Consider the following 25,449-nt stretch of genomic DNA (forward strand, 5'->3'; position numbering starts at 1 on the left):
ACTATTGTTCATTTTGCAAACGACGCAGCACCTGTTTGGAACCCATGGCTATGAAGTACTGGAATGAGAAGTAAACAAAATAAATATTGATTCATCCTCTAGCGTCTGCCAGAAGTCAAGCAAAGCAAGTCATTGAAAATCTTTACAATTCTTAATATTCTTCCTCAAGGTCTGTCTAATCGACAGACTAGAAATTTTGAGAAAAATTTAATAACAATATGATATCAGTAACAAGAATAATGATATTTATAGTAAAATCAAACAACCCACATACATATCTAGTGAAAATAAAAACATCCAGAGGGAAATATATCAAATGCCAATAGTGGTTGTATGAAGATTGTTTCATGGGTAGTTTTAAATTCTCTTTTATTCTCTGTTTTTTTCTATTTTTCATTATTCATAATCTGGTCAAATATTAAAATGGTAGTTTCAGCCATGAAAAAATATTATAAGGCAGTAAAGTATGTTAATTTGCCAAATTAACAACATCTTAAGATGAGGGAAAAACCATTTGCACTTGAAACAGTCAAGGAAAATTTGGTGTAAATGCAGAGAATGAGACAAATATTGAAGGGCTGAGGACAGAAGAGGATTCTACATACGGCTTTATAAATCTGTGAATGTTTTGTTCATTTTTACTCTGTGGTTCATTTTTTGTTTTCAATGAACTTTTATTTGTAAAAATAAGCAAAAAATGATGACTATGCACTTAATGAATAATTGCCATAGCATACTAATTAATTAGTTTGCTAATGACATATTAATCATATATAATTACCATTAGACGGGGAAGTGCACATGACAAAGAAGAACAAGAGACTCCTCCTTCAAGAAAGCTGGGTTCAGAAAGACAGAGACAGTCAGGGGACAGGGAAGGGAATAAATGAAGTCTGAGAAATATGCATTGTTATTGCATATCAAGTGTTGTCAAAACTGAGCTAGAGAAGGCAGGCATATCATGGAAGGTGTTGCAGACATGCTAAGGTGTTTGAACTTAATCTTAGGTTATTACCTATCAGAGTCTTCTAAGCAGAGGAGTATTCTAATAAATTCAGATCTGATTTTTCTTACTCTAAATGGTTCAAAGTCAACTGATGCTTTGAAGCTAAGTTTAGTGATACAATGTTTTTCTTCTTCCATAGAGTCATATATATTTCTAATTCCAAATTTTTTCTTTATAATTTGTATAACCTGACATATTAAAAGTGAGATAATGTGTATTAGATTTCTGAGATGATATAAGAATCACATTTAAAACACATGTCACACATACATTTTTTAGTCAATCATGGTGACCTTTAACCTGACGAGATCCCTTACTAAAGCTGAGGAGTAGCTCATATGTTCTTATAAAGGACTCCTTGATCTGCAACATTTGATACTCTTTTTTTTTCCTGAAAGCATCTTCTTGTTAGACCCTAGTAAACTTTCTCTTTTACATTTAAGAGAGTTATAAATTTAAACATGCATGAGTTACAACTTCAGCAGAAGACCTTATTCAACAAAGAATATATTTAAAGGAAGCAGGGAGAATGGATGGATGAACATCAACCACATTACTTACTCCATAACCTAATTGAAAAAGAGAGATTTGGAGTGAAAAAACTCTCTTCCCAGGAGAAAATGACCAGAACTTTAACTGTGGCTCATTCAGGCTTCTAGAAAACCAGAAGATTTGACATCCACTGGCATTTTTCCTAAAGGTGGGTTGCTGCAGAGGGCTGTTTCCTTGGAAACATTGTTTATTGGTCTGTACCATGGTAAAAAGTCCAGGGTTTCTACACTGAATTAATGACAGATTCAGATAATTTTTATGACCACTGAAGCTCAAATTTCATTGTGTTACCCTTCTATGCTCATTAATTAACATTATATTTCTTAGGTCTTGAAACCAAGAAAGTAAATTGTAACAGTCATCAATTCTGAGTAGTTGGTAGTCAGATATTTGTTCTATCAATGTTTTTCTGTATTTTAAAAATTTCTAAAAATTTTTATCTAGGCAGCAGTAGAAAAATTGAGCTAAGTTTGTGAACTTATATCAAACCTAGTCATTTAAGTTTTTTTTTTTTTTTGGACTTATTTTTTAGGAAAGACATCAGTATTAGGTAAGAGAAGTTACTTAAGTAAAAATAATTTTAGTAATGTAACTTCTCGAGTGTAGTGAGCATAGTATTATAAAGAAAATATATTTGAATACATTTTGAAATGCAGTGGGAAGAAATTTGTTTGCTAGTGTTTGGGGAGACACCAAGTTCTGTTAATGATAGACTTTAATAAAAATTGTGGTAGTACAAGGAGCATTTGGATAGCATTGTATTTTAGATAATAAATTCTGGACTACTGAAGTCTACTCTGAATCACCAATTTCAGTGTTGCCCTATCACCAAATATTTTCCATGGTAGTTATCTGGGTTGCCCTTTGAGAGGTTATTTTGCTAAAAGCAATATAATTTCTAAATTGAAGTTGGCAGAAATAAAAGTATTCAAGACTATATGTTACTATTTCCATGATAAAATCTCCCTTTTAGACCTGTGACCTGACTTTGTTTGAAGAAAAGGAAATTAGGTGGGCTAAGGGTCGATTTAACTAGTCTGCCACCGTCTATTTCACTTACTGCTATAGTCACCGCGAGAGTGGGAGAAAGCCTACATAGAATTTTCCCCAGGCATTAAAGAAGAGTCTGCTGTTACATTTGCAACCAAGAAACACAAGATTCTCTGAGGTTTTCCCCCTGCTGGAAGTCATGATTCTAGTGTCAGTTGTCCCATTTCTTTGGTGGAAATGGGTGGTAGAAAACTGCAGGTAGTCCCGATCCCAGCGCCGTCCTCAAAAGGAGAGCCGGGAGCTTCTACACAGAACATTTCCAGGTATGTTTAGCACCCTAACTCACCGCTTGGAGAGCCAACATGACTGCAGAGTGTTTGGAATATGTGTGATGCCTGTTTGCAAGCCACAGGCAGATTCTGAGGACTTTTCTTGATAAATCGTGTAGTCATGCTTAGGGTCTCTCATGTGCTTACTCAGGACTGGTTCACTTTTAGCCTGCTTGACCACTTTTTTATTTTTGCCCTTTTCCCTGACCTGGTAGAATAGGCCTGGCTACTGAGTAAAGGCTGGTGAATAGCCAGGAGGAAACTGTGAGTAGCTTCTAACCACTTTATGAGTAAATTCTGCTCCTTTGCACCCCTCAGATGGTTCCTCCTGAGACAAAGGATAGTACGGGAATAAAGCAAATGTGTGTATTAAAGAGTGGAAGAGATGCAAGGAAAAAGGAGCTCTCTCCTGAAAGAAGATGGCTCATGTGAGGGGTTTTAGCATTCCTGCGCAGGCTTCAGCTGTCCTTGCTCTTCAGCTCTTCTGTTTGCCTGTTGCCGTTTGTTCTACATTGAATTTATACATGAAATTGAAACCACTTTCAGCCTGTAATATCTTGCTCTTGATTTGGGACAATATTTATAGCTTCTGTTTTACGAAATTATTTTGAGCCACCAGCAATATTTATAATATAGCTTATCCCCAATATTCAATTGGAGAATTGGATATTGTAAATGTATTAATGTAACGTGATATTTAAATTAGACCCACAAGTTATTTATTTATTTATTTATTTATTTATTTATTTTTATGAAGTCTCGCTCCTCTGTCACCCAGGCTGGAGTGCGTGGCAGGATCTTGGCTCTCTGCAGCTTCTGCCTCCCGGGTGCCAGCATTTCTCCTGCCTCAGTCCCCCAGGTAGCTGGGATTACAGACATGCACCACCATACCCAGATAATTTTTGTATTTTTTAGTAGTGACAGAGTTTCACCATGTTGGCCAGGCTGGTCTCCAACTCCTGACCTCAGGTGATCTGCCCGCCTCAGCCTCCCAAAGTGCTGGGATTACAGGCATGAGCCACAGCTCCCAGCTAGATTATTTTATAAAACTAATAATGGCTTTTAATTGATCTGTTTTGTGATATCAATGGTTTAAATGTCTGATCTACTCAAAACAAAGAAAAATCTATGATTTTAATTTTGAAAAGTTATCCAGCATCACATTTTTTCATTGTTCTTGACACAAATCATACCTATATTTTGAAAGACTTTTACAATTTCAATCAAATGAATATACCTAAGAAACTGGGAACATTCACATTACATCAATAGAATATTATATTTTACCTTTATGGAGAGGCATGATTAAATTTATATAAATGATATAAAACCTGATTTACATTTTAACTGATGACCAGTTTTTTTGTCCTCTTGACCACATGTGACTCTACATAGCCAGTACCAAAATGAAACAAAACAACAGCAATAATTTAAAAACTTGTTAACAAATTTTGTGATCTTTCTGCCCTTCCTGCAGAATAGGAAATGCCTCCAGCCATCTACACATCCACACATATATAGAAAGCAACCTCTAAAGGCCACATAGTCCAATAATCTTATCAAAATGGTAAGATTTTTCTTTCCTTCATGGAAGAATTTTACATTTATTGACAGTAATTGGCTATTTCTAAAGAAGTTAGGCTTTTTGTTTATGTTTCACATGAACAAAATCCAAGGTTATAGTTAGATTCTAAAATAACTAATTTTCATCTAATCGATTGTCTGGAAACTTACCAGACTCATGAGAAATTGTCTTAACAGTAAGAAGCTTCACGCTCTCTTTATCAGACTGAGGTCTATTTGAAACAGAAAACATTAAATTAGCACCACAGTAATCAGCATTGAATGTTTGTGAAAGTACTGTGACACAAACAGAATGATGAAGATACATATGCATATATATGTATGTGTGTGTGTATATATACATATGTATATATACACACACACATACAATATACACACATACATACATACATATATCTTTCCATGGCAAGAACTTTGTCTTTTCACGTACAAATACACATATACTTTTTAGCAATTTTTACTTTTTCTGCAATCAAGCCAGTAAATCCCTGCCACTCTCTTATAGTGATTGTCAGATAAATTAAAAATTAGTATGAGTTGTGTGAAACACTTGGCACAAGGTCCATATTGCACATGTCTCCAATTCTGAATTATGGAGAGGAAGACATATAAATGTTTACAAACCTTTTGGGCTTATGCTGAATTCTGGAGATAATCCTTTTCATGAAGTCCTGAGATACTGTAGTACGGTATCTGAACTGTCTATTTTAATCAAGAGTTCTCACCTATCCGAAAGAGTTTCAAACTCTAATTATTTCCTTTGGACATCTCAGGAGTCTCTAAGTCATATGAATAGTAATGTAGCATTATCTCTAAAGTTTACAACCTTATGAAATATAAAAACACTTGTATGAAGGTAGACCGCAAACTCATGTCAACAAGGAAAACAAGGTTTGTTTTGACATGAAAAACAGTTCATCACGTGTCTTTGCAGCACCTTGGTTGTTACAGTTGCTTGGATTGGTAAAATCTGCTTTATTTTAATCAAGTCAAAGTAGAATAGCCATCTACCTTAAAGGCACTGAGAACTGGCTCAAGGTAGAAGCACAATTTTCTCTGTGATAAACATTAAAAATTGTCACTGGGAAAACTATCTAAAAACTCTAGGGATTTTTTCTATGATATTTTGCCTCATAATTATGTTCCTTCTTCTACTTTTTCCATTTCATCTTTTTATTTCCCATTTTACCACTCCAAGATTAAACATGATCTTATATTTGGAATTTCTCTGTTAAATGGAGAGAGTTCTGACAAATAGTCAAAGCCAATATGTAGTGCTTCTACACTTTAGAAAATAATCCAAAAACGTATAAGTAGAGTTAACAATAATTTTCACATGTAAATGGTAGGATCTAAACAAAAGATGATATGGGCTTACTTACTGATCATTTCCATTTTCTGGTGTGCCTAGAAGAAGAGGGAGTTGTTATTAGAGTTGCAAAGAAGTTGGCTACCAAAAATCTGAGCCCCTGTAACTCCCTTACCTGCCACCCACTCTTTTCTATACAGAGATGTTTCTAAGCCATTTTAAAATATTTTAATTTTCCCCTTGCCAAGCCATTTCCTCTGGTATGGTTCATATTTATCCTGGCATTCATGGGATAGTCCTAATTAGGTCAACCCCACTACATTTAGTTCTGGACTAATCTTGATCTTGTAGTTTCATATCACTATGTGAAATTACTGTTCATTATTGCATATCCCATGGACAACAGAAAATGTCTGTTTATTTCAGTATCTCTGAAAAAAATCTATTAAAAGTATTGAAGATTTTATGCCAGAGAATTGAAGTTTTGACTTTCTTTTATACATTGTTCTTTTCTGGGACACAAATCACTGTTTGTGGTGAGCTACAATGTAGATACTATATCTAATTGTATCTTAAACCCACTGATTCAGCCTCTCAAAAGAGCCCTGCAAAATATCACAGAGGCTACTAGCTGCAACTAATCTTTTGTACTCTTTGCCAGGCTGCTTCACAACTGTCTGGTAGAAAACACCTGGGGTTTAGAGTGAGAACTCAGAATGATTCATTCTGCATAAGGACGTGGCCTCTCTGGAGTGAATGTTAGTGATCAAATCTTGCATTAATCTATGGCCAATCAGGCCAACTGTTTAATGTGATTGCATAAGGTTTCCCTTGTTGTGCTCCTTTGCTCTGGTTTTATTCCATTGCTACTCAGCTTCTGTTTCTTAGATTTCCTTTCATATTTAATCTAAATGTTGTCATTGAATATGCCCTTTCAATGTAATTCTCCTGGCCTTGACTATCCTTATTTATAAAGACCCTAACTTCCACTAATATTTTGGCTGCTTCTATTTCTGTCATCTTGGTTAAGATATCCAATCATAACTCTTAATCCCTAGGATTTAACCCATGGCACCATATGCTGCTGACCAATTAGACTTAACCTCATCTTTGCTCCATCAGTAAGGATTTAACAGCATTTTTTTTTTATTCCTATGTGTCAAATACAGTATTAACTGTGATGCTAATAGCCCTGCTTTAAAATGAGTTGATTTTTTTAATTTATAATTTTTGTGGGTACATAGTAGGTGCAGATATTCATGGCGTATAAGAGAGATTTTGATATAGGCATGCAATGCATAAGAATCACATCATGGCAGTGGCGTATTCATCCCCTCAAGTATCCTTTGCGTTACAAACAGTCCAATTATATTCATTGAGTTATTTCAAAGTGTACCATTACGTTTATTATTGACTATAGTTGCCCTGTTGTGCTGTCAAATACTAGGTTTTATCCATACTTCATATATTTTTGTACCCATTAACTATCTCCACTTCCCCTCCACTACCCTTCCCAGCTTCTGGTAGCCATTATTCTACTCTCTCACTCCATGCGTTCAATTGTTTTGATTTTTTAGCTTCCAGAAATAAAAACATGGCAAGTTTGTCTTTCTGTGCCTGACTTATTTCACTTAACATGATTACTTCCAGTTCCATCCATGCTGTTGCAAATGACAGGATCTCATTCTTTTTCATGACTGAATGGACATTATTGCGTATAAGCACCACATTTTCATTATCTCTTCATCTGTTGATGGACACTTAGGTTGCTTCCAAATCTTGGCTATTGTGAACAGTGCTGCAACAAATGTGGGAATGCAGGTATTTCTTTGATATACTGATTTCCTGTGTTAGGCATATATACCCAGCAGTGGGATTGCCGGATAATATAGTAGCTATATTTTTAGTTTTTTTGAGGAACCTCCAAGCTGTTCTCCATGGTGGTTGTACTAATTTACATTTCCACCCACAGTGTACGAGGTTTCCCTTTTCTCCGCATTCTCTCCAGCAAAATGTATTGACATTTTTATATGCCTGTTTTAATATTTTTTTCCCTAGGAAACTATAGCAATATTCTCATTAGCAGATAGATGCAAGCCAACAGACTATTTTCTGCATATATACCGTTCTTATTTGGTTAAAGCTCAGTCCACTGTCAACCTTGTCCAGGTAAGCTTAATTTCGTATTGAAATCTCTGATTCATGTTGTCTTCCACAGAGCAGAATGGGTTTACTAATTTCTCGAACTAGATAAAGTCTCTCCCATATACTTGAAGAGTGATTAACTGCAGATATTTAATGGTGCTAATTTAATGATAACAGTGCTTTAAATTCTGTCTCAGAAACAAAGTTAACGATAACCAAAAAGATTTGGCTCTTTGTACAATTGCCAAACTTGACTTTAAAATACTTACGTCTTCAGAATAGCTATCCATAGTGGTTGGAATTTTACACATCCACAGAAGCCTCTTTAATAGAAAATGTCAACTTTTCAAATACTGTATTCTTAAATCTTCCTATGTAAAGTAATTTTTAGTATAGCATTTTTTTTTTTTACAAATAAATTTAGCACATTAATTTTTACCTATCCTATATACTCAACACTCACAGGCTTCAATTTGGATAGCCAATTTCCAGTAATAGATAGGATTAGTAGGTAGTTCAGAAACTTAGGGAAATTAAACTGACTTATAAAAATGCTGTTTCCCCTCTGAGAACTGAACAAGGAGACATGTTTCAGACTTTAAGAAGTTTATTCACTGATTCCCAAAGGAAAAGGCATTGATTTGTTTTTACTTTTCACCAAGAGCTAAAATGAACTCTGCTGTTTTGGTCTCCTAGTTTCTCCTGGTACTGTCACGATCATACTACAACTGTCCATGCAATGCACGGTCAGTAGGTGGCTTTAGGGATAACATTCATTAGTGTCCTGGGGGGCACATTGTCCATGAGGTAAACAAAGAATAATGCAGCTTATATTCCTTTTAAAAATAATTGCTTTTTACCTTTTAACAGTTTATGAGACTTAGGTAGAGTTTTTTAGTGACATATTTAGAATTAAAGTGGGGAAAGAGAATTCTATTTACTGTATATTTAAAAATGTAACTCAATAAGCATATAGTAAGGGCCTGCTTTAGGTACCATGCAATGTGAACAATATGTGATTTGTGACTTGGAGGGGTTGCCTGATTTTCAAGAGAGGTAGGCACATGGAGAAATAAGTAACTATTCTGTGGTATGATAAATGATATAATCCAAATATGTAGCATTACAATTAAAGGTAGAATTCATTCTGCTTGAAGAAGTGGTATGTTATAAAAAGATACAGTAAATTTGTGTTTGAGTTGAGTCCTAATGGGTAAGTTGGAGATTCGGTGTGTTATGAAAGGTAAGAGGTGGGCTGGATATTCCAGAAGGAATAGTATGGATGAGGGCATGGTTACGTGATACTACATTATATGACCGGGGCTGGGCTGTGAAATGGAGAGATAGTTTGGAATTAAGGTAACATGACAGCTGAGCTGTGGGAGTTGAAGGGGTATTTAGATGAAGGTTGAGTAAAGAAGAGTCAAAGTTCCTGGGACAGAAAAAAAGACAGTAAAGACTAGAATAAATCAGAATTTAGTTAACAATAATTTATCAGTATTAGTTCACTAATTGTGACAAACATACCATCAGATCTTAATAAGCGAATAGGGGAAACTAGGTGTGGTGACTCCCTGTACTATCTTTGCAATTTTCTTGTAACTCTAACTCTATTCTAAAACAGAAAGTTTATTTTTATAAAGGCTAAAAAATATAACATGGTCATGGAAGATACTTTCGTTGGGTGTGTCTCCAAGGAGAGCAATTAGTCACAGAACATTTTTTGAGATTATGGGCCCCTGAGCTGAATTCTTAGCAATCCCTGTCTTTATTTTCTGTTACATAGAAATGGAGTTAATCTTTACCACAGACAAGGTGTCATTTTTATGCCCTCTTTACTACCATATTCCCCTGACCACCCACAAAATTTGGGCTATTTCATTAAAAAGAATTTTCCCACATTTGATAATATCTACTAATAGTATTTAATTCCTACCCTGCAATTCACTAGCATTCAGTGGGTGTCTGTGCCCTTCATCCTTTGTTTCTATGATCAGGAAATACGACATTTCATTTCTTTCTATAACTCTTCTCTCCCTTTAAGAATTTAAAATCAAGTTTAAACTGAGCATATATTCATTCTTCTTTCAGGAAAATAAGAACAAACACAGTTACCTACCCGGGTCTGCCTTCCAGCACATTCGGTACAAACCCACCAGAACAAATACTGAAAGTGTTATTACAATCAAAGCAATAACCACCGGCAAAATAATACCTAAAAAGAATTGGAGACGTTGTCAATTAGAGTGGCTACTGAATTTCACAGCGATAGTTTAGTAACTGAGCAAAAGCATGAGTATCTCCTTTCTTCTTTAAACATCATTCTATTAAAAACATTATATTTTAGGCAAAGATTTCTCTGATTCATGGGGTTTCCTCTAGTTGTCATTTTTGACATAACCACTTGATGTCAGTCTTGTAACCTTTCTGAAACAAAATTCCAACCTTAAGAGAGAGTGCCCCTTCTTCCTGGAGACTGAAGAAGTGGGGAGATGGAAGATTGGAGAAGCAGAAGTTGTACTCTAGATTATAATTAAATCCACATTCACTCATTACATTTTTTAGTACTTTATAATGAAGTTACTGGGAAAATATATATAACCCAATTGGGATTGCTCTCGTCCTAATGCTGGCTTTCTAAAACACTCACAAATTTCTTTCTATAATAATATCTAAAAACTAGAAAAGGCATAAAATATTGTAAGTAGATATCACAGTGAAGATGATTCTTAAAAATGAACATGATTCAAGAAAGATAGGTGTATGTGTGTCTGTTTGGGGGAGTGATGTTGCTGCAGTAACTTAGGGTGAGTTTTTCATATTTGTATTTCCTTCCTTCCTTCCTTCCTTCCTTCCTTCCTTCCTTCCTTCCTTCCTTCCTTCCTTCCTTCCTTCCTTCCTGTTGGTTATTTCTAAGATGAAAAGTACAATGATAAAAGCAAGAGAGCTGTCATAGACACACAACTAAAGGAAATTAAGGTGACTATTAGTTTAGCATATTTGCTTGCATACATACTCCTTATATATTTATCAGGGGTGGGAATTATTCTCCAATTCACCTGTAGGATGGTTCACACTTCCATTGTCAGAGTTAAATATTTGTTTTAAGTAAGTTCTGCTGATTTCATAATAGATCTTAGGTGAAATTATTATTGCCTCCCAAAGTGAAGATGCCGTGAATCAGCAAGTCAGTAATTTCTATGATGACTTATTTAATGGAATGGGTTTACCTAAACTTAATAGAGCCTTTTATAGTAACAGCTTTGAATATAGTCTTTTTATTCTTAATTACTAAGGAAATTATTTAATATTCTGTATTCAGTCTTAGCACACACATAAACGTTATATAACATATATAGGTTTTAGTTAAAATGGAACATTTTTAAAGGTCGTTTTTAATATTCTATGAAGGCAAACAATCTGTTTTTTGATATAATTTATTTTTTGCTCTAATTATTTACTTGACAAAAATGAAATATATTCAGGGTATACAACCTGATAATTTGGAAATAATTCACTTTTACAGGGACATCTACCTGTGCATTTTGGCTTATCTGAAACTAGTGCCATCGAGTCATGCTTGGCCCTTGATTGTAATTGCTAAACACTAAGCTAAGAAAAAAAATTGCCAAAGTGTGCTTTTTTTCTCTTCTCTTCCCCTTCCTTCCTTCCTTCCCTCCCTCCTTCCTTCCTTCCTTCCTTCCTTCCTTCCTTCCTTCCTTCCTTCCTTCCTTCCTTTCTCTCTCTCTCTCTTTCTTTCTCTCTTTCTTTCTTTCTTTCTTTCTTTCTTTCTTTCTTTCTTTCTTTCTTTCTTTCTTTCTTTCTTTCTTTCTCTCTCTTTCTTTCTTTCTTTCTTTCTTCTCTTTCTTTCCTTCCTTCTTTTTTTTTTTTTTGTCATTAAGACCCGACTCACCTGTGGGAAATTTTCAGAGCAGGCAGCAGTTAGATAGTATTGTAATGGGATTGCAGGCTCAATAAAGTTGACAAAAGGCTGCCCATAATCTGATTCCTCCCCTTTACTGGTCATATGCAAAATTCTGTATATCTACTGCCATTAATGAAGATATTGCTATTACTCACTGGAATAAGACCGGCTGGTTGCTGAAGTGCTTGCATTTTTTCCACCCTCACTGCCTATTACTTTAAGAAAGAAAAAAAAAAAGTCACTTTTGGTTAATGTGTGCCAATCCTTGCAGTCCTCCCTCCACCCTCATTTAAGGAAGCAGCCATGATTTGTAGGTATGATGCTGCAAGTGCAAAATATTCAGTCTCATTCTGAAGGAGCTGTTTTGTGAGTCAAGATTGGTAGTGCTTCCTTGGTGAAAAAGAAGGTCAGGTAGAGCAGATTTCCACTCAGACACACAGATATCATACCTTGAGACTGTGAGGTGTTTTCTGGAATTGTAACTGGTATTGAGGATACTGTACCAGCTTTAGACGGTGAGGCATCTGGTTGTAAAATGCTACCTGTATGAAAATTACAAATGTAGAATCAGACTAGGGTATTAAGTCTTCATACGGGATTTATTTGCAGATTCAAACAGTTTGCCTCTCTGAAGATCTGTGAAAACTATTTATTGTCGAATAGTAGGATAAATGCAATCATAACACTAAACCGTAAGTTCATCCATTCCTTCTGGAAAGGTAATTAAATTTAGAATCAAAAAGCCTGAGTATCAGTTTTACATCTTCAGGAACTCGCCAAGAAAACTTCAGTAAGTTTTTTAGTGTAAGTTACAGCCTGTATAACCTACTGCATAAGATTCCTGTGGGATGTAAATCTATGCAAAAGCATTTTTCAAATTTCAGATATTATAACTTTGGCTTATGGTGATTTCTTTTTTCTATCGCACATAGTTAAAATGATCATAACTGCACAGGACTTCAGATTTTATAATATTTATCAGTGATTGAAGGGAAAAAAATTGCAGCTGAGGCTTTGGTTAGAAGAATTGAGGAAAAATCAAAGAAGACTCCTTCATTTTCATCCCTAAAGTTCAGCAACTGGTTTTATTATGTGACTTTTCTAGAGTAACTGCTGCTTGGCTGTTTTTTTTTTTTTTCACTAGTGTCCATGCTCTTTTTTTTCCCCAAGGGAAATATAAATAAAAAATGTATTGTTGTTATTTGTTTGTTTAGTTAACATTTGCCATCTTCAATCAGAAGGACTGAAGCAAAATTTATAAGTAAAAATCTACTATCCAAAATCCATAGCTGTCAATAAGTTTAAAGGACATATAAATAATTAAGTATTGTATAAGTTGAAAACATGTGTTCTTGTGAATTTGCAATAAAGTACAATTTGTACTTAGAAAATTTTTTGGACATTTTTTCTCTTTCTCTTGCAGTATGAAGTGCTCTATTTAAATCACGCCTGTTTGCCTTGTCTGTTCTCTGAATTGCAAGTTCCTAGAGTGTGAGGGCCATACTTGTCAACACACCCAACGTGGAGCTCTGGCCACAGGGGTTGTGCAGTCAAATGTAGCTGACACTAAGAGGCACTTCTTATGATTATGGCTCCTTGGGCGTATTGAGGCCACATATAATTGCACCAAAGAAATTGATATTTCTATGACTGCCTTGGCTCATTCCTTCTTCACCACCCACATCCCAGCACGCACTGCATGCTCATGCATTTTTGACATCTGTGGGTGAAGAATAATGTTCAGAGTCTGTACCGTTCTTGCCATGCAAGAGATCTGTGGGTGGAAGCTAGATATATGCCCATAAGAACAAAGAAAAATGTCAGGCTAGTGCACTAAGCAGGCAGAAAAAGGAATATTAAATAAAAGAGTGGGAACTAGCTGAAACCTTGGTACTTTCAGCTGCCTTTTCCAGTGTCAAGTAGTTTAGCGAGGATGAATGCTCTTTCAGTTGTCTTGGTGGAGAAGGTGGCTGATTAAATAACGGATGATGTTAATCCTCTTGCGATTTCCCAAGGGTTAATTGTCCTACCTTATTACCAAGTTCTTGTAGATAGGCTAAATGGCAGCCTCAGGACTAAGTGTAATCTGTCTAAGTCAGAACAAACTCCCAGCTTCCCTGCTTAAAATGTGTTGATCACCCAGTGTCAATGGTTATTGCTAATGACCCATGGATAGGCCAAAATGTTAACATTTCATAGTGGAAAGATTTGGTGGCTGCTTGAACAAAGACTTTAAATTTGTTTTGTTTTTCTTTAAACTGCAACCTTCAGTTAATAAATTATTTCTGAATCCAGCACACACACACAAACACACACACAGACACACACAGACAACATTACTGGTCATGATCCAATAATGGGAATTAACCTACAGTTTGAGAAGCTCTGTTTTGTAGCATGATCATATTGCTAATTATGAAATTATGGTACTTGAATGAATCCATAAAATATGAGCCTAATGTTATTCTTTCTGTGACTCAGATGTGGAATCCATGACATGCTCAGAGCTGATGATCGACACAGTTTTTGTCGAGACTGTATTATCCTATATTACTAACAACATAGCACTGCCAGAGGACATACAGCAGAGCTATAGCAGAGTGGCTAAGAGCATGATTCTGAAGACAGGATACATATCTGACTCTAGCACTTACCCTGTGGAATCTTGGGCAAGTTGCTTAGCTTCTATGTGCCTGAGTTTCCACATATATACATGGAGATTATAATAGTTCTACATCATAGTATTGTGAAAATTATATGAGTAAAAATAAATTTAAACTGCTTAGAAGGGAATGTGATATTAATATGTATATATTATATATAATAATAATTTTCTATTATTATATTATGATTATTCCCTTAGAGAGTTGAACCTCCCAACCAAGGTCAGTTTGTCTAATTTTCTCAAAAATTCTAAGAGTGAAATATATGAACTTCAGCCACTTCTGTGTTTTCAGATGCTTCTTTGCTCTAGTCAAGACATAGAGGAACTGGAGAAACTGGAGTAGAATATGGTACTCTCAGATGACATAGGTTTGTTCTTGGATCCTGACGTTTGGTGATTTTTACAATTATTGAATTTGTGGCTATGATATTTCAGGATTTAAGTCCAGCTGGGAAACTTCAGGTCAGAACTTGGAGCAAAGTGATGAGACAGAGACCCTCAGAGTCAAGTCTGTTATAATAATGTATATCCAAATTTACCCCATCAGCATCTGACAGTGGTACATATTTGGACCTCACTGTAGACCAATTACTTAATAAATCATTGAGAGTTTTAGAGACAGAAGACCTATCAATGTCCTAAGGCACCTGTGATTGCCATAATAATGCTCCTTACAGAACTCCAACTATAGAAAGTGTAAGTGACCAAAGTTACCCACATGTACTCTGAAACCCATCTCTCTGTTTGTACTGGTGTCATGTCTCTCTAAGGCTACTCCCAGCCAATGAGTGGACCTGCCAGAAATATTAGGCCGGCTTGTCCTTGGATGAATGTGGACTGGAGGATTCCCTGATGGTCTCCCTGAACCTCTCCTAGATGCTTCTGCTCAGCAACTGTGTTCTCTCTCCCTATCACCAGGTCAGATGTGCATTTCAGTCTGGTAGCTCTTCTAGACTTTCCTTGTCCCCTCCCAGGCATCCTTCCCAGGCATTTTTTTTCTCTCTTAGGTATTTTCCCCTAATAAAATCCTTGTACTTTTAACTGAATCTTGAACTCTGCTTCTCTGAACATTCAGATTAAAGCAGTCTCCCTGGCAAGTATTTAAAAGGCCACTTCCTATTGGAAGCAGAAATGAAGCCTCCAGGAATTTTAAACTGGACTTGGAAGACTTGGGCACTGGTTCATAAGGGAAATATCTGTTTGTCTAAACCTTTTTTTTTTTTTTTTTTTTTTTTTTGAGACAGAGTCTCACTCTGTCGCCCAGGCTGGAGTGCAGTGGCGTGATCTCGGCTCACTGCAAGCTCAGCCTCCCGGGTTCACACCATTCTCCTGCCTCAGCCTCCCAAGTAGCTGGGACTACAGGCACCCGATACCACGCCTGGCTAATTTTTTGTATTTTTAGGAGAGACGGAGTTTCACCATGTTAGGCAGGATGGTCTCAATCTCCTGACCTCGTGATCCACCCACCTCGGCCTCCCAAAGTGCTTGGATTACAGGCATGAGTCACCACGCCTGGCCCTGTTTAAATCTTTTATTTTCCCTTTTTATTTAGGGGAAGCCTAACTCTTCCTATGGAGAATCACCCCTTCCCCACTTCATGTGGTAATATGAGATGCCCTTTTTAAGTCCAACCTCAGAGTCACTATATGACTAAAGTTCTCTCCTAAGAATTTGCGTGTGTAGTGATTTTGAGTTATTCTCAGAGTGAAGCTCTAACGGGACTATCTATGGGTATACAAAATCCCTGAACTTATTACCATGCCATCCTTCTTTTTTCTGTGCGTTTCCCTCCCAAATTTTTTTGGTTAAAAGAAATCTTGGGCAGGGCATGGTGGCTCACGCCTGTAATCCCAGCACTTTGGAAATGGTCTCTAATTGTAATTTGATAGATTATTCATGTCCCATTTTAAAAAATAACTTTTCAGCCTTTGACACAAATCTTTCTCTTCTGCTTATCACACGTTCTTTATGTGGGTACTAATAGAATAGAGCAGACTCTATTGATTTTTTTTTCTTTTTGGTCTCCTTGGTTGGTTCCTCCTTCTCTTTCTTTTTTTTTTTTAAATCTTTTAAATTTTTCTTCTTATATTGAGACAGGACCTTGCTCTGTCTTCCAGACTGAATTGCAGTGCTTCCCTGCAGCCTTCATTTACTGGGCTCAAGTAATCCTCCTGCTTCAGCCTCCTGAGTAGATAGGGCCACAGGTATGCACCGCCACACCCAGCTAATTTTCTCTCTTTCTCTTTTTTTTTTATTGTAGAGATGAACCTTGCTGTGTTTTTCAGGCTGGTCTCGAACTCCTGGCCTCAAGTGATCTTCCCACCTCAGCCTCTCAAAGAGCTGAGATTATAGGCATGAGCCACCACGCCTGTCCCCTTTTTTTCTTTCTAAATTATAATCTTGGAGTGCCCCCTAGAGTTTAGTCCTTGGTCCTCATCTCTAATGACCCTCATTTATTTGGCGATTTCATTCAATTTCAAGGTTTAAATGCATCAATGTCACTGATTCCCCAACTTATACTTCCATCCCAGACCTTTTCCTAAGCTCCGGATTTGTAAATTCAGATACTTAACTTAGCAAGTAATACACATTTTAAACTCAGCATGTTCATACTTTAACTTCCACTCTATCTGAAGCCTTCCCATCCTAGTTTGGAGCAGACATTCCTTCCAATTGCTCAGGCCAACGACCTATTTTTGGCTCATCTCTTTCTATTCTATTCCACATGCAATCATCAGGAATATTTATTGGCTTCACCTCTGAAATAAATCCAGATTTTGAGATTTCTTGCCATCTACTCTCTGATCACCCTGGTCAAAACCACCATCTTCTCTCTCCTGTATCCTTTCTTCAGCTGACAGTGTCTCTTCAGCTCTCTGAGTTATAAAACATGAGTCGGCTAATGTAACACTGTTGCTCAAAGCCCTCAGTGATTCACCATTCCACTTAGAGAAAAAGCCAAAGTCCGCGCAATAGCCCACAAAACCCTAGGTAATCTGCCTGGCAAATCCCCTGCCTCAACTCTGCCCACTTGCTTAATGCTGTCCCTTAAACATGCCAGGCCTCTCCTCAAGTTCTAGCTCTGCCCGGGTGTTCTTCCTCCACATATTGGGTGACTCACTTCCTTCTTGTATTTACTCAACTCTTTTCAGGAAGACTTACCTTGGCCACTTTTTTCAATCTTGCAAACTCTTCCCCACCTCTCCAGTGCTTGTGATCCCTTCCTCTTCTATTGCTTCACATTTTCTCTTTCTCAGATCACTTGTATCTTTTAACTTACTATATAATTTAGTTAATTATTATTTTATTGGGTATAGTTTACTTTCCCTGCGAGAATATAAGAACCCCTAGGGCAAGGATCTTTATTTTGCTCACTGATATTTCCCAAGTGTTATAACAGTGTCTGGAAGTAGGGTCCATCACTATTCACTGAATGGATAAACAAACTTCTTGGCAGCAGAATTGACTACTATGAAAGATGAAGTGAATTTATGAGATTACCTTTTAAACTTAATATTGGGATTGGCACATATTTAAAATCATGATATTATTATTGTTCTCATTCATTCGACAACAAGAACAAAAATAGAGACCTACCTTAGGACCACCACTAAATGTTGAAGAAAATACAACAGAGTATGAGAGGTAGCTGTTGCATTTAAGGAGCTCACATTTTAGTAGGGGAGGTGAGAAGCATATCCCAAAATTGACAGATGTTAAACATGCAATAAAGAACAAGTAAAACATCATGGCAAAGACCAAGGATCGAAATAGGAGAGACTATGTTATTGTTTATTAAATTTTACTTATAACTCTTAAAAAAAGGACTTGAGGAGCTTAAGCAATTTTACAGACCGTAAGATGAATGAGATTGAAATAAGAAATTAGAACAAATGCAAATGAAAGAAGTGAACAGGCCCCTTCTAAGAGTTAATGCCGGGTATTAACATAATTGTTGCTGTTGGCCACAAGAATGGACTCTGAGCACCCTGACACTCAGGGAAAGGAGAACATGTGGTCTACTCTGGGCTTTTATTATTGGAGAGGAAAATAATCTGTTATATGAGTGATACATGAGTGGTATAGACAATAAGTGCTATGACTATGGTTGGTGCAATTCTGTGTTTTGGAAAGGGAGCATGTTGATGTAATCCTGGAGTCTCCTCTAACCAGGATTTTAGATTCTTTTCAATCCGTGGCTAGTATGTATTTTCACACACAATGGCACCCCCTATCTACTTAATAGGTAAAATATCACAGGAGGAATTTTCTGCCTTCAGATGATGAAAATTAATTCCCGCTCTCATCTGACCTTACCTTTCTGACCTGGTTGTACTCTTATAGCAATGCAAAAAACGTTTTACCTTAAATTTCCTTTGCTTTGCTTTGCTTTGGGCCATCAATGTTAGTAACCTGAGGTAATAACATCTTCTAATCCAGAAATAATGGAATAACTGAATGGGGATTCATTTACTTTAGGTAATTCTGTAGAAATATTTGTTGTAGAAAAGGAATTTTTTTTCTTTTTGATTTAAATAGTAGTTTTTACAAAATTATATATGACGAGAGTGACTGAGGCACTGTGTTAATTACTTCCATATGTGCTAATTTATTTTATTCTTAAGTAAACATTTTTAATCCTGTGTTTTAAAGATGAGAGATACTGTGGCTCAGAGAGATAAAGTAATATATTTAACAGTAAGTGCAAGGCTAAGCCATAAGCCAAATATGACTCAAAACCCTTTCTGTTTTCTTTGTAATATGCCATGTAATCGATAGATTTTAAAATGTTTATCTTAGTTACTTATGGCATCATTATCAATGGAATCAATAAAATCTGTTCTTAGCATTCTGAAAGTTTTGAGATATTCTTATCCCCTCCTGCATCATGAATTCAGACATGAAAATATTAAGAAGGATTTTATTTTCAAAACCTTAAAAGAGACTAAGTGTCTTGCAAATATTAACACACTTAATTATTGTATTATTAATATTTGCATTTTACAAAGTAGAAACTGATGCCTAGAGATATTCATTTGCCCAGGGCCACACAGCAAGTAGGTGGCAGAGCCAGGATTTGAATGCAAGCTCTAGAGTCTGTGATATCAACCCTAAAATCATGCTGCCTAAGCTGCTGTATTTCAGTAGGGATGAGTTATAAAGACAAGACTCTTATTTTTGCTACATAAAATACAATATATTTTCAATTTAGGCCTCAATCACATAGGCATTTTTCTTATCAAAACAAGCTAAACACTTTCCTTCAGTAGGTCAAACCAGACCATGCAGACAGACACAAGGAGACAGGGAGAATTATTCCTAATATAGTAAATAAGCATGTCATAGAGTTTATTGGAGAACCATACCCCTTTAGCAGTAGCAGGAAATGTGTTGGTTCCTAAAGTGATTGCTGGGCAGCTCACCAGTGAAGACTGTGAGTTCTTATGACTTTTCAGGGCAGACTAGGGTGATGCAAGAACAGTGCAGAGCGCTACTTTGAGATTCAGCAGATCTCTGAACTAGATAAGAAACCACTTAGCCATACCCGGAATCTGTACAATTTCCTAAGGGGAAGTTTGTACCAGACACTACCACATATACACTGATATATTTCTCATTCGACAATTGAATACTTTTATTCTCAATTAATTTTCTAAACACCCTAAAATCCTAAGTTTAAAAAAAACTCTAGATATTACTCTGCTAGAGGTATATTTCTAGCTTGACTGGATCCTAACTAAACGACAATGGCAGGATTCTGTCATTCAAAGTTAGAAAACTCAGATAAACTACCCCCTGTATAGAATGATTCATGTTTCACTTTATGTAAGTTCCTAGAGGTCAGCAGCCAATGCCCAAAACTGAGAGTGTCAACCACAGTGAATATACTCAGACAGGATGGAGCATCCTCTTTTCCAAAGGCCCGTGGTCAGGTTTGGTGGCACTTCTCATACCTGTTCTGACTTTGTTTTTCTATCAACTGTAAGGACCACAATGCAACTGAGACTCTGAAACACAGTTAAGGAAAGTAAAACAGGTATCTATGATGAGATCTTAAGTTATGCTAGTTGCTGTGGGAATATCGTGATGATTAATTTTATGTGTCATACTGAATGGGCCACAGGGTGCCCAGATGTTTGGTCAAGCATTGTTCTGAGTATGTCTGTTAGGGTGCTTTTGGATAAGTCTAATGTTTGAATCAGTAGACTGAGCAAAGCAGATAGCCCTCCCTGACTGGTTGCCTCTCGTCCAACCAGTTGAAACCCTGGGTAGAACAAAGAGGGAACTTTTTCTGCCTGACTCTCTTGAACTGGGACATTGGTCTTTCCCTGACTTAGGACGCAAACTGAAACACTGGCTCTTCTTGGAGCTTGAGGCTGCCAACTTTTAGACTGGAACTTATGCCATCAGCTACCCTAGTTCTCAGGCCTTTGGACTCAGGCTGGAATTACTCCATCAGCCTGCCTAAGTCTTTAGACCTCTCAGTCTCTATTATCACATGAGTCAATTATTACAATACATCTTTCTCTCTCTCTCATTCTCACTTGCTCTCTCTCTCTCTCTCCCTACATCCCTCTATCTATTTCCCTGTCTCTCTCTGTCTCTCATTCTTGCTGTCTGTGCACAACCTATTGGTTCTGTTTATCTGGAGGACCCTAATACAGTTGTTTTCCCCAGAAAATTAAGGGTTAATGGCTTATTCCTTTCTCAATTTGGTAAGGCACAATGGTCCATTTTGCTCAGGGCTGAGGTCTCTTATCAATGAAATCAAAAGGTTCATTTTTCAAGAACAAGTTATTAGCTCTGCCTATCTGTATGAAAATGATAAGGAAAGAAAAGAGAATTCCATCATTGCTCAAAATTGTTGTAATGGCTATGCAATGTTTGCATTATCTTTAGGGAATAAACAGCCCTTCATCACTTTTCAGTAGGTCTTTTAATCTCCTCATTAGGTCTGAACTTAGAGCTAGAAAAATGAGTAGGTAGAATAATCTGGCTGCCAAGGGGTCAATACTTTCATGAACCCTTTCTCCTCTTTTAAAACTGGCTTTCTTTTCCACCCAATGGTTACCTCAACCACAGCCAAAGGAAAAAAGCAAAAAACAAAAAACAAAAATTACTCTATCCTCTGATCTTATGTAAGATTATCTGAAATTCACCCATAACATATTACTTTATGCCTACATGGCTACTAGAATTATTATAGTTATGTATAATATTGACTTGTGTCCTTAGTAACTGCCAATGGCAGGCTCCATGTATCTTTCCTCTTTTAGCTAGTGTACACATAATAGGAACAGGATGAATATTTATTAAATGCCTTGGTTAATGGTGGTTGATTAAATATACCATTCTGTATAGTTAGCACAGGTTCATACCAAATTTGGGGCCTTACCGGATATGTTACAGTGGGCAGTTGCAGTTTGATTTTCCCCAATACTTTGAATATTGAGCATAATTTTCTCATGTTAAGCATCATTAAACACAGCTTTCTATCACATACTACTGTTGTGCTATTGAATGACATGAGTGGAGATATCTTTAGACCTTGATTGATCAATTGATCATTTCCATATAACTATAATTATCTTTCTTTGATCTCTCATTTTAAAAATTAAATACATTTTTTAAAATAAATTTTATTGTATATATTTAAGGTATACAACATGATATTATGAGATACATTTAGATAGTAAAAGTTACTATAGTGAAGTAAATGAATACATCAATCATCTTACATAATTATACATTTTAGTTGTTTTTGTGGCAAGAGCATTGAAATCTACTCATTTAGCATGAATCCCAAATACAGTACAATTGTGTTAACAATGTCCTTATGTTGTACAATAGACTCCTAGACTTTATCCCACATAACTGCTACTTTGTATCCTCTAATCTACGTCTCCCCATTTCCTGTCTGTCCCTAGTAACCACTGATTTGTTCTCTATCTCTGTATATTTGATTTTTTTATTTTTAGATTTCACATGTAAGTGAGATCATGCAATATTATTTCTGTGTCTAGCTTATTTCACTTAGCATAATGTCCTCTATGTTCATCCATGTTTTGGCAAAAGGCAAGTCTCATTATTTTTTAGGACTAAATAATATTTCACTGAATATGGAATATTTTTCTTTATCCATTCACCCATTAACAGACACTTAAATTGTTTCTACATCTTGGCTGTCATGAAAATGGGAGTTCACATATCCTTATATGGTAGTAATTTCATATCCTCTGGGTATTTACCAGGAAAAGGGATTGATGGATCACTTGGGTAGTTCTATTTTTAATTTCTTTCAAAATTTCCATACTATGTTCTTTTTTTTCCTTTTTTTTTTTTTTTTTTGACAGAGTCTTACTCTGTCATCCAGGCTGGAGTGCAGCGGTGCCATCTCGGCCCACTGCAACCTCTACCTTCCAGGTTCGAGTGATTCTCCTGCCTCAGCCTCTTGAGTAGCTGGGATTACAGTTACGTGCCACCACACCTAGCTAATTTTTGTATTTTTAGTAGAGATGGAGTTTCACCATGTTGGCCAGCCTGGTCTCAAACTCCTAACCTCAGGTGATCCTCCTGCCCCAGCCTCCCAAAGTGCTGGGATTACAGGCATGAGCCACTGCACCCAGACAAAATTTCCATACTAATTTCTATAATGGCTGCACCAGTATGCGTTTCCATCAACTGTGTACATGAGTTCCCCTGGCGATAAAAGGTGGAAAGATCTTGAATCAACAACCTAACATCACAACTAAAGGAACTAGAGAACCAAAAGGAAACAAACCCCAAAGCTGTCAGAAGACAAGAAATAACCAAGGTCCGAGTGGAACTGAAGGAGATAGAGACACGAAAAAATCTTCAATAAATCAATGAATCCAGGAGCTGGCTTTTTGAAAAAAATTAATAAAATAGATAGACTACTATCTAGACTAATAAAGAAGAAAGGAAAGAAGAATTAAACAGACAAAATCAGAAATGATAAGGGGGATATTACCACTGACCCCACAGAAATACAAACAACCATCAGAGAATACTATAAACACCTCTGTGCACATAAGGTAGAAGAAATGGGTAAATTCCTGGACACATACACCCTCCAAAGACTGAACCAGGGAAAAACTGAATCCCTGAATAGACCAAAAATGAATTTGGAAATTGAGACAGTAATAAATAGCCTACCAAACAAAAACAAACAAACAAACAAACAAAACAAAACAAAACAAACCTGGTGCCAGATGAATTTACAGTTGAATTCTACCAGAGGTACAAAGAAGAGCTGGCACCATTTCTACTGAAACTATTTTAAATAATTGAAAAGGAGGAACTCCTCCCTAACTCATTTTATGAGGCCAACATCATCCTGATACTAAAACCTGGCAAAGACACAACAAAAAATAAAACCTCAGGTCAATATATCTGATATACATCAATGCAAAACTCCTCAATAAAATACTGGCAAACTGAATCCAGCAGCACATCAAAAAGCTTATCCACCATGATGAAGTTGGCTTCATCACCAGGATGCAAGAATGGTTCAACATAAGCAAATCAATAAATGTAATTCATCATGTAAACAGAACTAAAGCCAAAAATCACATGATTGTCTCAATAGATACAGAAGAGGCCTTCAATAAAATTCAAAATCACTTTATGTTAAAAACTCTAAATAAACTGGGTATTGAAGGAACATACCTCTAAATAATAAGAGTCATATATGACAAACCCACAGCCAATATCATACGAACGGGCAAAACCTGGAAGCATTCCCCTTGAAAACCAGCACAAGACAAGAATCCCCTCTTTTACTACTCCTATTCAACATAGTATTGGAAGTTCTGGTTAGGGTAATGAGGCAAGAGAAAGAAATAAAAGATATTCAAATAGAAAGAGAGGAAGTCATATTATCTTAGTTTGCAGATTACATGATCCTGTACCTAGAAAACTCCGTCATCTCAGCCCAAAAGCTTCTTAAGCGGATAAGCAACTTCAGCAAAGTCTTGGGATACAAAATCAATGTGCAAAAATCGCTAGCATTCCTATACACCAACAGCAGGCAAGCAGAGAGTCAAATTATGAATAAACTCACATTCACAATTGCTACAAAGAGAATAAAATACCTAGGAATACAACTAACAAGGGAAGCAAAGAACCTCTTTGAGGAGAACCACAAACCACTGCTCAAGGAAATCAGAGAAGACACAAACAAATGGAAAAACATTCCATGCTCATGGATAGGAAGAATCAATATTGTGAAAATGGCCATACTGCCCAAAATAACTTATAGATTCAGTACTATTCCCATTAAGCTGCTATTGACATTCTTCATAGAATTAGGGAAAAAATTATTTTAAAATTCAAATGGAACCAAAAAGAACCTGAATATCCAAGGCAATCCTCAGCAAAAAGAATAAATCTGGAGGCATCACCTTACCTGACTTCAAACTATATTACAAGGCTACAGTAAGCAAAAGAGTATGGTACTGGTACAAAAACAAGCACATAGACCAATGGAACAGAATAGAGAACTCAGAAATAAGACCACACACCTAAAACCATCTGATCTTCAACAATCTTGACAAAAACAAGCAATGGGGAAAGGATTTTCTATTTAATAAATGATGTTGGGAGAGCTGGCTAGCCATATGCAGATAATTGAAATTGGACCCCTTTCTTACACCTTATACAAAAATTAACCCAAGATGAATTAAAGACATAAATGCAAAACTGAAAACTATAAAAATCCTAGAAGAAAATCTAGGCAATAGCATTCAGGACATAGGCACAAGCAAAGATTTCATAATGAAAATGTCAAAAGCAATTGGGACAAAAGCAAAAATTGACGAGTGGGGTCTAATTAAACTAAAGACCTGCTGCACAGCAAAAGGAACTATCATCGGAATGAACAGACAACATAGAGAATAGGAAAAAAAATTGCAATCTATCCAT

At 36.3% G+C, this 25,449-nt stretch overlaps 1 protein-coding gene across 2 annotated transcripts in view; it reads right to left on the minus strand.

Annotated features, from left to right (window-relative positions):
* Positions 1-25,449, minus strand: part of EMCN (endomucin) — a 117,482-nt gene that overhangs the window by 13,308 nt on the left and 78,725 nt on the right. The window contains exons 6-10 of one of the 2 annotated variants that reach the window (XM_001108331.5): positions 12,290-12,382; positions 11,996-12,055; positions 10,035-10,130; positions 5,844-5,868; positions 4,612-4,673 (exon numbers count right to left, since the gene is read on the minus strand). In XM_001108331.5, the coding sequence (XP_001108331.2) occupies positions 4,612-4,673; positions 5,844-5,868; positions 10,035-10,130; positions 11,996-12,055; positions 12,290-12,382 (336 nt within the window). The remainder of the gene's footprint in view (positions 1-4,611; positions 4,674-5,843; positions 5,869-10,034; positions 10,131-11,995; positions 12,056-12,289; positions 12,383-25,449) is intronic. The other variant, XM_078002689.1, reaches the window with a different exon arrangement.

Source organism: Macaca mulatta, chromosome 5 (assembly GCF_049350105.2).
Source record: "Macaca mulatta isolate MMU2019108-1 chromosome 5, T2T-MMU8v2.0, whole genome shotgun sequence".
NCBI classification, from domain to species: domain Eukaryota; kingdom Metazoa; phylum Chordata; class Mammalia; order Primates; family Cercopithecidae; genus Macaca; species Macaca mulatta.